We start from the raw sequence: 17,704 nt of genomic DNA, 5'->3' as shown, positions 1-17,704 counted from the left end.
AAAAAAAAAAAAAAAAAAAAAGAGTAGTAAAGAGTTCATATATTATAAACATTGGCAAAGGATCTGAAATAGTTCTCAACAGTTTAAATATAACTGATTAGCATCTTTTTAAAACATTAGTGTCTTTAGCAAACAAAACAATTTCAGGCCTTTCTCCCCTTGCACCACAATGGCACCCACTGACCGTACCCAGTGGCAGTTAAATGGGCTTCTGGTGTCATAAATGAGTAAAATTCTTTGGAAAACAGTTTGGTGAAAATCCTACATTGTCAAAATATGCAAATACTTTTGACTCAGTGATTTTTACACATGATAATCTACCTTAATGAATGACCTCAAAATGAAGAAAACAGTTTTGTTTACAAAAAGTGTGCTTGGTGGCATGATGTATAAAAGCAGAAAAATTTAAATAAGTATAAATCAGTATGGGAATGGTTAAGTAAACCACAGTAGAGATATGCTCAATAGAATATTGTATTATGCAGTCATTTTAGATGATATAAGTTATGAATGGTTAGAGAACATGAGAAATGCTTAGATCTTGCTGTAACTGAAAAAAAGTTGAATACAAAGTTGCATACTGAATATTTCTAAGATGATCTCAACAGGTAAATCCCATTACCTTTTACTGGACTGCCTGTAAAAAATGTATCCTGGTAGATAAACAATAGTATGTGTTTTTTTCCTCTCATTCTAAGCAACGGGTAAGTAACTACCAAAAGATGGGGCAGAGTTAATTGGTTTCATACTTTGGCCAGCAATGAAACCTTTGTATGCTGAACTGAGTTGGTCCTAGAGATAACTTATCAATGTTTTCAGATATTTCAGGATATCCTTAGTTATATGCAAACATGTATCACTGCCCTAATTCACCAAACTTCCAGTTTGGGTCTCATCAAGACAATATGTAAATTGTATTCATTTCTTTCTTGGTCATGGTGCAAATGTCTTGGTCCTAGAATGAATGAAAAGGGAAGCAGCTTTTCTTGCATCTGTGACACGGGCCTTGAGAGGAAAGGCAAGTGTTAGATGATGAAAGGAGTAAAATGCGCCTCGAATCTCAGACCAGGGATAAATTTATCCACATAATCTTCCACACCTGTGTGCACAATTTTCCATCTGACTTCTCAGGATGCAGTCAAAGCTATATGAGAGCTTCACTGACCTCTTTGTGACAGACTGTGCAGAGAGTCTGCAGGTTGTCCAGGGAACACTGTCCTCCTCCCCCATACACTGGCTTGATGTGATCCACCTGCCAGAAATGTCCTTCTCTTGGGTTTCTTATCATTTCATTTAGCTGCAATAAGAATACAAGTAAGCAATTTTCAACATATACTGCAAGAAGTGTTTGTTGGTTTTGCATTGTGCAATCATGTTTATACAGGAAAATCATGGGCAAAAACACATCAGGAGAGCTTTGTATAGCTTTTATTGTGAGTAGAAGAAAACCCTCTGTTCGAAGTTTGAAAGCAATAAGATGTGTTTTTTTTCTCCCTTACCTCATTTTGAAAGAATTACAAGAAAATATAAATTACCAAGACTCCTGACAGATTGGGAAAACTGGTTTTCTGCACCTGTAAGTTAGTTTACATATTCACTAAACCAAATCTAAGAAAAGAATAACAATAGGTTAGAAATGTAAAACTTCTCAATACTACTGAGTCAAATAATCTTTAATTGTTGACCTAAATGCTTTTGTTACTACACAATGGTAGTTTAATGTCAATAGCTATTACCTAGAACTTTCATACTATTCACCAGAGAACTTTCCAAGTTACGTGAACTGGAATGAAATTTCTAGAACAAATATCTGTAACTTGCATATTTGGAATAATTCAAGATGACCATTTAAAGTAGCCTTTAGTTAGGCCAGTCCATATATACACATTTTATATTTAATCAGTGATAACCTACATTAAGATGGGATGTATTTTATCATTTTACCTGAGGTAGTAAAACCAATTCACACCATGGCAATGCAGTTGTCTAAGTATCACAGAGATGAGTGTGGCACTTGCTTTTATTTCCTTCAACTTAATGGCTGCTGGCCTTGGGAACCCATGATTTTGTATAAAGCCTGTTTAAGAAAGCGTGTCAGGCTCAATGACCTGATCAATAGTGCTGGCCCATGAGGAGTCACAAGAGGCAGCAAGTTGGAGCAGTAAACTTTGTCCAGCTGACCTTTGTTACTGCCTGCCTTATCTTCTCTTCTGTGCTGAACTTCCCAACTACTGTTAGAAGAATACGTTGATTTTTGTTTTTGAGGTTGGCATTGTAAGAAGCTACTACAAATGGCGGTCTTGTGCATCAAGCAAATGGCAGAGTCTTAGGAAAAAAAATCCATTTTGGTTTTGCCTTTTTAAACCAATTCCTTCTCTCTGAGCAGCCCCCACTCTGACAGACTCAATAATTCAGAAGATGCTTCTTTAGTTTTCCAAGCAACTGTAAGGCGAATCACTTGGGGCCACTCTTCGATATCCTAAATTTGCCCGCCTCTTGAAAGAATCGCTTGATGTGGTAGTGCATGCCTGTAATCCCAGATGTTTGGGAGGCTGAGGCAGGAGGATCGCTTGGTCCAGGAGTTCAACATCATCCTGAGCAACACAGTGAGACCCCAGACCCAATCTCAAAAAAAAAAAAAAAAAAAAGTGTGTATGTATAAAATCACTCTCTAACTAGTCCTACCTAAGTCGAGCCTATTGTGTTCCTTATTCTCAGAGCACTTTTGTTTTGGATGTCTATTATATTACTTCTGCATTCCTGGACATGTTGCTTTCAATAACCTTGAGTCATTCTGTTGCATGTCTTCTGGAAGCCATCACACTGAGACAGCAGTAACTGGAGTCTGACTGACATCCCTGGGATGTGTACAATATGTCCCTCACCAATTAGACCAAAAGATCTTTCAGGAACTCTGGATATCATTAGAGAAATAGTGTATTGCCCTATCTCTCAGAGATATGCTAATTCATCTTTGCAGAAATGCTGATTAATTCATTTGCTCATCATTCAGCAACATTGTCCTAGGTAAATAAAAATACATAATTTGTCTAACTGGAAGGAATTCATCCAATATTTTAGTGGGCAGACAGTGGCTGAGGGGTGATTCTTCTTAAATTAAGCACACTAGAAAATTACATTTTATTTAGAGATGGGGTCTCGCTCTGTTGCCCAGGCTGGAGTGCAGTGGCACTATTACAGCTCACTGCAGCCTTGACCTTCTGGACTCAAGCAATGCTCCTATCTCAGCCAACCAAGTAGCTGGGACTACAGATGCATGCTACCACACCCGGTTAACTTTTCTTTTTTTTTTTTTTTTTTGAGATGGAGTCTTGCTCTGTTGCCCGGGCTAGAGTGCAGTGGCCGGATCTCAGCTCACTGCAAGCTCCGCCTCCTGGGTTTACACCATTCTCCTGCCTCAGCCTCCGGAGTAGCTGGGACTACAGGCGCCCGCCACCTCGCCCAGCTAGTTTTTCTGTATTTTTAGAGACGGGGTTTCACCGTGTTAGCCAGGATGGTCTCGATCTCCTGACCTCGTGATCCACCCGTCTCGGCCTCCCAAAGTGCTGGGATTACAGGCTTGAGCCACCGCGCCCGGCCAACTTTTCTTTTCTTTTTTTTTTTTTTGGAAGAAAGGGGTTCCACTATGTTGCTCAGGCTGATAACTCTTGGCTCAAGCAATCTTCCCACCTTGGCCTCTCAAAGTACTGGGATTACAGGTATGAGCCAAAGCCTGGCCTACTTTGAAATTTAGAATTGTTCAGATAGCAAGATTAGAAATCCAACTGAATTTTGGAAATGAAAGTGAATACTGATGATAGTGTGCTATAAATAGTAATTTGTCATAAATTGGTGTATTAAAATTACATTTTTCAATGCAATGAACACATATATGTATGTGAGTGTATATACACATACATAGCCTTCTGATTGTGATGGACTACATTTCTGGGTTATCTGTCTGCCCCTTGTCATTCAATATTAACATATGGAAAGGGGAATCGCCAGACCATAGGTGCCTCTAGATACACTACTCTTACAATTATTATTCAGAAAATTGGGGGAATAGAAGAACATGTCAAACAATACCTTGCAGATACAGGGAGACAAATCCAGAATGGCAAATGATCCAGTATATTCAGCCATTGATAGTATAAAAAAGGAATGGGGTGCTATTATAGATTAAATGAAGCATAAGAAGCATTATAATCAAATATACTATGTGCATGAAATTTTGATCCTAACTTGAACAAAGTAACTATAAAATGCTTTTTTATTTTTATTTTTGGAGCCAGAGTCTTGTTCTGTTGCCCAAGCTGGAGTGCACTGGCGTGATCTTGGTTCACTGCAACTTCCGCCTCTCAGGTTCAAGTGATTCTTCTGCCTCAGCCCCTGAGTAGTTGGGATTATGGGTGCCCGCCACTACGCCTGGCTAAATTTTTATACTTTTAGTAGAGATGGGGTTTCTCCATATTGGCCAGGCTGGTCTCAAACTCCTGACATCAGGTGATCCACCTGCCTTGGCTTCCCAAAGTGTTAGGATTACAGGTGTGAGCCTGGCAAAAGGCATTTTTGAGACAACCTGGGAAATCAAGCATAGACTTAGTATAATTAAGGAACTGTAATTGTGTTGGGTGTGATAACTCGTACTGGGATTATATTTAAAACAAAGAGAGGAAAGGAAATGAGGACCAGGAAAGAGGGCAGGAGGAAAGGAGAAAAGGAAGGGAGAGAGAGAGAAAGGGGAAGAGGGAGGGGGGAAGAGGGGAGGGAGAGGAAAGGAAGGATAGAAGGAAGGAAGGAGGTCTTTTCTTGTGAGAGATACAGAATGAAAATATTCAAGAGTGAAAAGAAATGTCTGGAATTTTCTTTAAAATAATCTAGGAGATGGTCGGGCGTGACGGCTCATGCCTGTAATCCCAGCACTTTGGGAGGCTGAGGCGGGTGGATCACCTGAGGTCAGGGGTTCAAAACCAGCCTGGCCAACATGGCGAAACCCCGTCTCTACTGAAAATACAAAAATTAGCCAGGCGTGGTGGCATATGCCTGTGATCCCAGCTACTCAGGAGGCTGAGGCACCAGAATCACTTGAACCCAGGTGGCAGAGGTTGCAGTGAGCTGAGATTACTCCACTGCACTCCAGCCTGGGTGACAAGGGTGAAACTCTGTCTCAAAAAAAAAAAAATTAATAAATAAAATAAAATAAAATATTCTAGGAGAAACAAACAAGTGAGTCAATGGCAGACGAAAATCAATGCCAAAATGCTGGAAACTGTTAAAGCTGGCTGATGGAGATATGGGTCCATTATTTTCTCTCCTTTTATATATTTGAATATTCCCATGTTAAAATGTAAAAAATAAAGTTAGAGAGTCAATATTCATTACTCAGTACAATGCTGCCTTCTATCTATCACATGATTATAACTTACCTGTTCTAATGGGAGCTTTGAAGTCCAGGTAGCATCCAGAAGTTTCTTCCTCTGACTTTTAGGGGCATCTCTAAGATGTAAAAAGAGTTCTTGTGCATTCACATTACAGAGCTGACACACACCACGTTCAGTTTCAAATACTTTGGCTCGCAGGTAGCTGTTATTAGATCGAATCCAAAACTCTTCTTGACATTTCAGAGAGCAAAACCGTGAATCCCAAGCGTTCACTTTACACGCTTGCTTAGTCTGGCAAGTGGGTTGCTGACAGTGAAGGCAAAGTGGATTTCCTTCATTATCCACAGCTTGCAAATAGCCTTTGGATGTAGAGGGCTTCACAGTGAGATCTGCCTGCACTGTGTATAGATTTAGAAATGGGACGCAGGCTCCATCTTCAAGAAATTTTCTACAATTGAAAAAAACACTGAATAGGTAAATAATGAATGAATACTCTAAATAGTAATTGCTTCATATAAAGGTTATCAAAGTTTCTATACGGATAAATAGTAAACACGGATCACAGTGTAGAAATAAAATAGCTATAGTCAGCACTCTATATGCCATGCCATGTAAGGAAGAATGGTGTGTTACAAAAATTAATTTGAATATAAATATGTTGCGTCTCTTGGGAATTTAGATGCTCTCGTGTTAAATGATCTGGAAACATGTGAAACATGAAAACATGTGAAACATCTGGAGAAGCTGTTAGAAAATGCTTCTTCAGGCTGGGAAAGGACAGGCTAATGTAAAACCCCAACTAAAGCTTAGCGGCTACCCTGCTCCTTAAATATATGGGGTCACACACCTCATTAGCTCACAGAGGTCATTACAAACTCTCTCCTCCAGCCTCTGCTTGCTCACAGGAAACAGAGTCACAGCCATAAAGTGACAGAGTGAAATACCTGACAGTGCTGATAGGAATTAGAACAGAAGACTTGCTCCTACAGGTAAACGCAGAGTTGATGAAATTAAACATGCTAGGATACAAAACATGATAGGATATGTGCTCAATTTGTTAGAATAAAAGAAAAGGTACACTACTCAATTTTGTTAGAAAGTCCTACTTGGGAAGTAACAACAGCTGCTCTATTTTTCCATGGTTGTTTTTTAGAAGAGTTAAAAGAAAGACTTCTAATGATGGAGCTCAAGACTGAGGGACAGAGTCCAGATTTAACTTCAGATCTCCTGGCATCTACCCCCAAGCCCTGGGGCAGGTTACTTAGTCCACCTGGTCTCAGTGTCCTTCCTCATCTCTAATGTTTAAAATGAGGACACCAGGTACCTCAACAGGTTGCTAGGACAACTGAAGAGCTACTATCTTGTGAAAGTTCTTTGTAACCTCTAAAGTGGTCACGCAAAGGTGAGACATTATTGTGAATATCAGAATGTAAAGGAGTGGAATTAGTACTACTATATACTAGTAGTAGAAAAACCTTACTTTGTGAAAGGATCCTGTGGCCTGGACTCCTTTGTGATCAGACGGACATGGCCCCCAGTATTCTTCACTTTATCCACTGAGGCTATGGCAACATCTTCTTTGGTTATGTATCTAAAACAATGATATGTTAAATAGATTCCCTCTATCTCATAAAAAAAGAATCTCTATTGCATGTTCACATTGTTCCTTGCAAAAGCAATAGAAGAAAAAGCAAGCACAATTCTATTCACTATGCTAAAACTCAAGTTAGAAAATGGAATTTTTACCCTTTATCTTGGTGTTCATTATGTGAGAAACACATTTCTTAGTTCCAAATTAGTTGTCTCAAATTTCTTTTTCTAAGAAATCCAAGAGTCACTGAATATCCTTTGGACCAATTTTCATTTAGGGGAAAAAGGAGTGGGTGTGAGAATAAGAAATGATCAAATACACGCACAACTGACAGCCTCAAGGAAACTGCTTGGCAAGCTATGCAGAAAATCTCTAACTGTATTTTACTTCCCTCTTGGCCATCACTTCAAGGCTTCTCCAAATCACCTTAGTCAGTTATAATAGTGTATCAGTGTTTGGGTAAACTGAGTTTCTTTTCAGTTAACCAGGTTCAATCACATCTTCTGTAATCTGAAGGTTGTTTCCCTTATTATCAGCCCATACAGGGTTTATGGATTCTTCCACAGAAATAAAGCCACTCTTGATGTGGGATTCAGAACCTTATTACACAACACTAACAATACCACACAATGGTTCAGGGACTAGAAGTAAAGAGAAGTTATTCCAATTAAAGGTGATGGGGGAATTTAAGTTGGTGAAATGCAATTACCCAATTAATTCCTTCCAATTATATTAATTGGCCTACTTTCTCTGGTGGTTTACACCTATTATAGATTTTTTTGGAAATTAGTTTAAACATGAATTTCTTAATATTATTGAGTGCTTCTTAATTAGGCAGCTTGACAATAAAATTAAAGTTCAATCAAAATGGAATTGTGCAATTGTAGGTAAAATTTTAGAAATTTGCTTTATGTTATTAGGATAGATTTAACAAACAGGTTTCCTTTTTTAAATAAACTATTTTATTCATTTTTGATTAGGTGATATAAGCACATGGTTCTAAATTCAAAAGGCAAACAAGTGTGTTTATGGTGATGAGTAATTTTCTCTCTCACTCCTTTCTTCCTTTTGCCCCTCCCCAAAAGTTACCTCTGTTGCCAGTTTTGTTTTTATTTTATTTTGACTCAAAATGACCTTGAGTCATTTCGTTGCATGTCTTCTGGAAGCCATCACACTGAGACAGCAGTAACTGAGTCTAACTGACATCCCTGGGATGTGTACAATATGTCCCTCACCAATTAGACCAAAAGATCTTTTAGGAACTCTGGATATCATTAGAGAAATAGTATATTTCCCTATCTCTCACAGACATGTGAATTCATCTTTGCAGAAAGGCTGATTAATTTATTTTATTTTATTTTATTTTATTTTATTTTTTGAGATAGGGTCTCACTCTGTCGCCCAGGCTGGAGTGCAGTGACACTATCTTGGCTCATTGCAACCTCTGCCTTCTGGGTTCAAGCTATTCTCATGCCTCAGCCTCCCAGAGCTGGGATTACGGGCATGCACCACCACACGAGGCCCGTCTCAGCCCATCTCAGCCTCCCAAAGTGCTGGTATTACAGGTTGAGCCACCGTGTCTGGCTCATTTTAGAAATAGTTTATTTTTGGCCTGGCATGGTGGCTCACACCTGTAATCCCAGCACTCTGGGAGGCCAAGGTGGGTGGGTCTCCTGAGGTCAGGAGTTCGAGACCAGCCTGGCCAACATATTAGTCTCTGCTAATAGTGATAGGTATCTCATCATAGATTTTAAAATTTGCATTCCTATTAAGAGTAACGGGGAATATCTTTTCACACATTCACATAGTGAAACCCTGTCTCTACTAAAAGTACAAAAATTAGCTGGACATAGTGGTGTGTGCCTGTAATCCCAGCTACACGGGAGGCTGAGGTAGGAGAACCACTTGACCCGGGAAGATGGAGGCTGCAGTGAGCTGAGATTGCACCACTGCACTCCCGCCTGGGTGACAGAGAGAGACTGTCTCAAATAAATAAATAAATAAATAAATAAATAGTGTATTTCTTTTCTGAGTATAGGTGTATGCCTTTTATTTACTTATTTTTGCATTTCCATTGATATATCATTTACATGGCATAAAATTCACCAATTAAAAGTTTACAATTAAGTACATTTTAGTATATTCACAAGGTTGTACAACCATCACCACTAATTCCAGAATATTTTCATCACTCCAAAGAGAAACCCGAGGCTGGGTGCAGTGGCTCATGTGTGTAATCCTGGCACTTTGAGAGGCCAAGGCGGGTGGATCATTTGAGGTCAGGAGTTTGAGACCAGAATGGCCAACATGGTGAAACCCTGTCTCAACTAAAAATACAAAAGTTAGCCGGGCATGGTGATGTGCACCTGCAGTCCCAGCTACTCGGGAGGCAGGGGCAGGAGAATCACTTGAACCCCGGAGGCAGAGGTTGCAGTCAGCTGAGATCGTGCCAATGCACTCCAACCTGTGCAACAGATTGAGACCCTGTCTCAAACAAAACAAAACAAAACAAAAGATACCCGTACCCACTAGCACTCATTCTTCATTATACTTTTTATTTTTAGAAATAAAAAATAGCATAGCATATACACTAATCTTCACCTTGCTCTTTTTACCAAAACATGCTTCTCAGAGATCCTTCCTTATTAGGATTAATAGTTTCCCTATTCTTTTTAATGGCTCCATGTTATTCCATTATATGGATAAACCATATATTTAATCAGTCTCTGATAAATGGACATTTAGGTTGTTTCCAGTCTTTGCTATCACAAACAATGCTGCAATAGATATCATTATATATGATATTTTCTACACATTATGTATCTGTAGAATAAATCCCCAGAAATAGAATTCCTTGGTCAAAGGTCTTAGGTGTTTTAAATGTGGGTAGATTTTGACAAATGTCTTTCCTCTAAGGTTATACCAGTGTACGTGTCCACCAGCAATGAATAAGAGTATCTGTTTCTTCACTTTCACTAGCACAATGTCATTTTTAAAGTCTCTGCTAATAGTGATAGGTATCTCATTGTAGATTTTAAAATTTGCATTCCTATTAAGAGTAAGGGGGAATATCTTTTCACATGTTTGCACTCTACTTGCATGTCTTTCTTAGAGCAAAAAGGAAATTAAGCCATCGTGCTCCAGTCTGGGCCATAGTAGTAGTTAAAGCACAGTAAATTGTTGTAGAGTTCTTTTACTTGCCCTTTTAGTTCCCAAACTTCCTCCTTCTCTGGCCCCACCTCCAACAATTTCTTCAACCATTTTATTCCCTTGGAAAATGCACTCGGGAAAGTATTTCTGTGAATTCTAAATGAACTCAAAAGCTTCCTAGCTTTAGGGGCAATGGGATATTAAGCCTTGCCTGAGGTATTATTATTCAATGTTTAAAAGCTTAAAACCTAATTCAGTAACTTTAAAAGATGCTGAGAAATCTAGTCAGAGATTTAGAAACTAAAATAACCTTTTGCTTTCCTACAAGAGGTTTAAGAATAAATTTTTGGAAACCACAAGAAACAGATGAACCAATTCCAAAAAAGGGAGCTGACAACTTTTCAAATGTAGTTGCAAGTTGCCAATACTTAATTTTCTGCTGAGGTTTGCGAGGAAGTTCACCAACTCCCAAAAGGATTATGGTAAATCCCAATTTTAGTAAATAGAGAAGGTAAACAAATTCCTGGATAGGGACGGGAGTGGAAGATAGCAATTTTTGCAAGAAGAGTGTATGTTGCAAAGTGGCCCACATCAATGAACACAATCTTGGGCTCTGGATTTCTGACCTGCTTTGGAGCTCAGCTATAACTAGAGATTAAACAATTGGCATCCTAAACATGACAGGGCTCCAAGTGAATTAGGCCTGCCTCTGATAAATGGTACTGGTAACCAAAACAATGGCTGGTAATCTTGGCTTCCATTCAAATGTAAAAGTAAGATATTTAAAAGCTGACTGCAAGCTCTGAGCTTGGATGGGGCCTGCAAACTGGTGGACATCACTGGCGGATCATCTGGTTGGAGACCTAGCCATTGCATTTGGGGGAATGCCCAAAGTCAGTTAACTATAGGTCTTTTTTCAGAACCATTCAATACTTTTAAGAGAGAAATCCTCCAACCTCCTGCTTAGGAAGTAGAATGTCGCTGCTGTCAATCTGAAAGCTGCGCCAAAAAGAGGGTCTGGGGAGTTTCAGTTTTCAATCTAATACCTCACTCTTTACTGAGCCTGATGTTTCTAAGTGTGGAGACTCTCTGATTCAGTTTCTCTAGAAAATAAATTGATAGGACAGTGTCTAACTGGTCCTCATACAGACTGCCACTCAATGCTGCTGTTCAACAGCATATTTCACATTTGCTTTCAGAGATACATGGTTATTCCAAATTACTGAGACTTACTTTGGGTTCTGCAGCAAGAATCAGAATGCTTCCTGATAGTATCTCCCCGCTACAGGTACAGAGGTTTCATTTTATGATGTTGCTAAGTTGGTTTCCCTGGGGGCCTCTCTCTCTCTGCCTCTCTATAATCAGTCACCAAGTCTCTAGACATACCTCCTTAATAGCTCTCTTCATTCTCTTTCCTGATTCCCATTGTAATCACTTAATATAGATCCTCATCATTTTTCTCCAGATATACTAGAATAGTCTTTTAACTTGTGTAGTAGGCAGAATTTTAAGATACCCTCTAGGATTCCTGTCCCCAGGTTATTTAATCAATCATTAATTTAGATAATGCTATAAACGGACTTTACAGATATAATTAGGTTACTAATCAGCTCACTTTAAGATAGGGAGATTACTTAGTGGGCCCAATGTAATCACTTGAGCCCTTAAAAGCGGAAGAGGAAGGCAGAGAGATTCCAAGGAGAAATATGTAGAGGTCCACGTGCTAGGACCACAGAGAGGCCTCTAGTAGCTGATGGTCCAGCTGACAGCCAGCAATAAACAGGAACCTTGGTCCTACAACTGCAAGGAACTGAGTTCTGCCAACAATCTTGGTGAGCTTGGAGGTGAATTCTTTTCCAAGCTTATCAACTAGAGCCCAGCCAGCCAATACTTTGATTTCTGCCTTGTAAAATCCAGAGCATTACTAGAAAACTAGTAACAGCCAACTTGGACTTCTTACTTATAGAAGGGTGAGATAATAAATGTGTGTTGTTTTAAGCTGCTAAATTTGTGGTAATTTGTTATGGCAGCGATAGAAAAATGTAAGCTAAGCATGGCTTATCTCCCCACTTTGAGTCTTGCCCTTTTTGATCTAATCTCCCAACTGCTGCTAGAGCTAAAAAATACAATGTATTTTTACATTTAGAATACTGCTGTATTCTAAAAAATACAAATCTGATTAATCTGCTGCTTGTTAACACAAGTTATATCCTTAATATATTATCTATATATAATTTTATAAATAACATTGTGTGTCTGACTTTGGTTTTATGAATTGACTTTTGCTTTTAAATCTGATCAGTCACCTTTCTCAGTTGGTACTTTAAGTGGTCATCCATGTCCAATGGAGAAGAAGTAATAGGGCATATCTAGAAATAGCTAGAAATTCAGTTATGAAGAGAATTATGATCATGTGAGAAAGAGAAGGTCAACAAAGACTGGTTACAAAAATGAGAAAGATTGAGAGGACTGGAAGTATTGGGAAAAATAAAATAGGCATTGTGCTTTTGATATATGTGTGTGTGTGTGTGTGTGTATATATATAAAAATATGTAACACATATATTTTAAATGTATTTTTATAGAAAATGGCACATGCCCATGGGAAAAAAAATCAACCATTACAGAAGAGTTCAGGCCAAGAGTCCAAAACTGGCAACTTATGGATAAATTCAATTAGTCAAAGGGCTTTACTGTACTCATATAGTATTAACTTACTGTACTCATACAGCATTTTAAATTTACTCATTTTGAGACAGGGTCTTGCTCTATCACCCAGGTTGGAGTGCAGTGGCATGATCACAGCTCATTGCAGCCTTGACCTCCTGGGCTCAGGTGATCCTCCTGTCTCAGCCTCCCGAATAGCTGGGACTGCAGGCGTGAGCCACCATACCTGGCTATTTTTTGGGTTTTTGTGGAAATAGAGTCTCGCTATGTTAACCAGTCTGGTCTCGAGCTCTTGGCCTCAAGTGATCTTTCCACCTTGGCTTTCCAAAGTGCTAGGATTACAGGTGCGAGCCACCATGGCTAGCCAGTATTTTTTTATTTTATTAATCTAATTTTTGTTTTATTTTATTTTATTTCTGAGACAGGGTCTCATTCTGTCTCCCAGGCTGAAGAGCAGTGGTGCAATCATGGGTCACTGTAGCCTCGACCTCCAGGGGATCAGGTGGTCCTCCTGCCTCAGTCTCCAAAGTAGCTAGGACTACAGGCATGCACCACCATGCCTGGCTAATTTATCTGTTTTTCGTAGAGATGGGGTTTTGCCATGTTGCCCAGGCTGGTCTTGAACTCTGGGCTCAAGCAATCTGTCCTCCTTGGCCTCCCAAAGTGCTGGAATTACAGGCATGAGCCACCATGCCCAGCCCAATATTTTATTTTTAAATCTGAATTTGAATGACTTCAGATGGGTTCCAAATCTGCCTGTTTGACATAGTCTCAGCCCATATCTCATCCTTTTCTAGTTTTATAACTGACCTCATTCATTCATTTGTGATTCTTGTTTTGTTTTTAGTCAAATGAGTTTGTAATCCTGGCATAAAGTATAAAGTCCCTACTACCTCCACAAATCCTCAAGTTTTATGCCCTAGAGCAAGATTTCTCAAGTGGTAATATAGACATTTGGAAATGGATAATTCTGTTTTGGGGGGTGCAATCCTGTTCACTGTAGGATTCTCAGCACCATCCTGGGTCTCTACCTACTAGATACTCCCTAGTCACATCCCTTACTTGAGACAATTTAAAATGTCTCCAGACACTACCACCCTAGGGGACCAAATTGCTCCCAACTGAAAACCACTGTCCAAGAGAAAGCCGTGATAAGAATTTCTAAGGTATCCTTCTAGACAATTTCTATGTCAGTAATAGCAAGTTGTGCAAATAGTAAAGTTTGTGTCTCCATCCTTTTTTTTTTTTTTTACAATTTATATCTACCCTTAACAATTTATCATATAAGTATTATTCCTTGTTCTTACAAACAACTAAATGTGCTATATGCCATACTTTGAAACAGTGGGAAAGATTTTCACTATATGGAACTATCATAATTTATTTAATCAACCATGTTCTTGGTCCCTTGCTTCCCCCGCCAATCCCTGGATTTTTTTTCACTTGTGTGCATGGCAAAAGCTAGAGAAAGGAAACCTCTCTGACAAACTGATGAAATACAAGGATGAAGAGAGATTACCGGTGTATGGAGGCAGCAAGAGTTAAAGCGCTTTCTCCGCCAATGCTGCCGTTTGCTTTGTTGCTTCGCAATTTCTTTGTTTTGTTTTGTTTTGTTTGAGACAGGGTCTCACTCTGTTGCCCAGGCTAGAGTGCAGTGGTACAATCTCAGTTCACTGCAGCCTCAACCTCCCAGGCTCAAGTGATCCTCCCACCTCAGCCTCCCGAGTAGCTAGAACTATAGGAGTGTGCCACCTGGCTAATTTTTATTTTTTTATAGAGACAGGGTCTCCCTATGTTTCCTAGGCTGATCACTGAACTCCTGGGCTCATGCAATCTACCCACCCTGACCTCCCAAAGTGTTGGGATTACAGGCATGAGCCATGGCGCCCAGCCTGCAATCTCTTTCAAAAGCAAGGACTGGGCTACAAAACAGCAGACCACTTTTCCTGATAATCCTTGCTTCATGCTAAGAAAAGAGTTTACAAAAAACGGGGATTTGAGATCACACATGGGGAGACTTGAGTGGGATAAAGATGATTGTGATGGCAAGGAAGGAAATCAAATGTACAGAGATTAGAAAGGAACCTGTAATGATAAGGGCACAACAGTCACAAATATCTGACAGTCAACCTTTCCTTTTATTTCATTTCTAATCATGGACCTGATTATAGTTATCTTCCATTACTTGGGTGGTGATGCATTCAAATAGAACCAGCTCCCTTGCTGTACAGTATCATACTCCCCCACAGCAGGGCCAAGCAGATGGGGTCCAGAGGCAGGCTCTGATGTCCTAAGAGTAAAATGTATTCCTGTTGCTAATAAGTGTCCCAGGCTTGGCAGGTCATAGGTTGCACCATCCTGTGACTCTGGTCTTTTTGTTGATGAATGGGACTCATGGAGAGTAAGATCTGGACAACCTGATCTCTTTTAGCAGATTTTATCAAATTCACTAAACATATAATTATGTTGTTATGAAATATATGGCTGTGATTTTATGCATAATTTTCTCATAACTCATCAGGATTTCATTAATAGTTCCAAAAGATGCCTCAGACCCTCCTGTAGAAAGAACCATGAAAAGTAATGTAGTACAAAATTTTAAAAAAAGACAACTCATACCTTTTGGTGCAATTTTGTTTGGTTTGTTGCTTTGTGATCTCTTCCAAAGCAAGAATTGGGCTACAGAATAGCTGTCCACTTTTCCTGATTATCCTTTGCTTCATGGCAGTTAGACTACTCCATTCTCGAACAAATCTCAAAATCTGGCAGAAAATGAGATAATAAAAAGAGTTAACAGCTCACAGTCATCTTCCTTTGAAAGTCAGCCTATTTACAACATCAGAAAACTGCTATTTTGTTATGTCCCCCAAATAGGCTTTTGAGTTCCACAACCTAATGCTTTCTTCAATTTGATGCAGTTTTCATATCTTTATTGTGAACTACCTACAGCATTCTCAAGAGATACTTTTTTTTTCTTTTTGATAGGGTCTTGCTCTGTTGCCCAGGCTGGAGTGCAGTGGCATGATCATGGCTCACTGCAGCCTTGACCTCCAGCAGTCCTCCTGCTGCCTTAGTTTCCTAAGAAGCTGGGACTACAGGCACATGCCACCACACCTGGCTAGTTTATCTATTTTCTGTAGAGACAGGGTCTTACTATGTTGCCCAGGCTGCTCTTAAACTCCTGGGCCCAAGTGATCCTCCTACCTCAGCCTCCTAAAGTGTTGGCATTACAGGCGTGAGCAATCACACCCAGCCAAGAGATCTTTTTCAGTCCAAAGCTTCTCTAAAGGCATGTTTCAGGACATGCAGTGTATGCCTTTAACACACATAGATCAACAGTGATAATATGCTCATTGAGACCAAAAAAGGTCTGGAAGTACATATTCCAGCTGAGGTCAAGGCAAAACTAGGTGACAGAATGATAGTGCAACATCTGAGAATCGCTTCTAAATGATGCCTAAGTTTTCACGGGAAAAAAAAAAATCAATAAATCTGGGACATTTTTAGTAGGGTTACCAGTCAAGCATACATAACTGGCTATTTTTTGGGCCTCTGAGAATCAGGATTAGATGATTCCAAATAAATAGCTTACTGTTCCCTTTTCATTTAAAACAGGTATAGCTGACCTACGGGCAATGCTTCATTTCCACTCAAATGGTAAAAAAAATAATCACCATTTTCTTGTAAAAATGGCACACAGCATGCTGGGTTAGCCCCTGCGCATGATGACCCTTCTTGGCAGTGAAGGAAAATCAGCCATAGATGAGTGTTAAGACCTCCCTGGCAGGAACTTGGCCTGGAGCTGCATGCTGGTGCTTCTGCTAATGAATCAAGAATCACCCAATAAGGTATTATCTCTGCTCTTGGAATTTGTCATTGTTAGAACTTAACCTTAGTAGAAAAAACGTGATTCTAGCAGATACAAATATCACAGTTGCTAATCCTGTGAATGAGAAATTAAATAATGTGAGAACGATTCTATCCACAGAAACAGCAACTGTAGTGTGATCATTTGCCAAGGAAACAGATTTCACATATATTCTTAGCACCAGGTAATTAATAGGCACCACCTAGACTGAAGAAAATGCAACCAGTGATTTGACTCTATAACATGCCACAAAGTGCTTTTTAAAACTTAAACTCAAAATGATCATTAAAATGATTAAAACAAGTTTATTTAAAGTAAATAAAGCCATTTTATTTAAAACTATTCTTACCAGTGAGCGATTTTGTTTCAGCTGAAAGCTTGCTGGTAAATCTTCCCAAAGGTCTAATTTTATATCCAAAGGAATGAAATTGCAGCTCATCTGCTTTCCACCCTGATGATAGATTAGGAAGACACTAACAATCCATTTTTGTATAGGCACTAGCAACTATTTTAAATGAAAATAATTATATTATGATGCAATATGCCTAGTCTCCTAAAAGAAAAGCTGAGGTGACACATTCTAGACAAGGGTCCACCAAAATGGCTCCTCTGGAGAAACTGTGAACCAAGAAGGGGAGGCAGGCTCTCTACCACACTGGGTGCTTCCACTGCCCATGCCTACCCCGAGGTTATTGCCTTCAGCCTGGAATGCTTTGTTTACTGCTGTGTCATACTCTTTTCTATTGACTAATCTTGGAAATATGTCAAAACAATAAAATTATACACTGCAAATTAATATAGAAGAATATTATATCCTTGAAGTTAACAGTAGCACAACCATTCCCAAATTTGCAAATAAACTTCTTTATACTCACTGACAACATAAGTATCACGTCAAAGAAGGCTATCAAGGAATAGTCTGAATAACCTTCACCAAATGATAAGCCTGTCCATTGTTACAGGAACAAGGAAGTAAAGAGAAGGCAGAAAGATAAATTCTAGAGAAATTACTTAAAAATTTGCTCCCCTAGCCGGGCGCGGTGGC

The 17,704-nt window shown here is 39.3% G+C and overlaps 1 protein-coding gene across 1 annotated transcript in view; it reads right to left on the bottom strand.

Annotated features, from left to right (window-relative positions):
• The window catches only part of ZRANB3 (zinc finger RANBP2-type containing 3), a 320,084-nt gene that overhangs the window by 2,318 nt on the left and 300,062 nt on the right, over positions 1-17,704 (bottom strand). The window contains 5 exon segments of the mRNA XM_017888482.1: positions 1,166-1,297; positions 5,430-5,832; positions 6,865-6,975; positions 15,411-15,553; positions 17,009-17,110. Of these exon segments, the coding sequence (XP_017743971.1) occupies positions 1,166-1,297; positions 5,430-5,832; positions 6,865-6,975; positions 15,411-15,553; positions 17,009-17,110 (891 nt within the window).

Source organism: Rhinopithecus bieti, unplaced genomic scaffold (genome assembly GCF_001698545.2).
Source record: "Rhinopithecus bieti isolate Rb0 unplaced genomic scaffold, ASM169854v2 scaffold_15296, whole genome shotgun sequence".
Taxonomy (NCBI): domain Eukaryota; kingdom Metazoa; phylum Chordata; class Mammalia; order Primates; family Cercopithecidae; genus Rhinopithecus; species Rhinopithecus bieti.
Note: the sequence above shows the minus strand (reverse complement) of the source record. Positions and strands in the feature narration are given on the sequence as shown.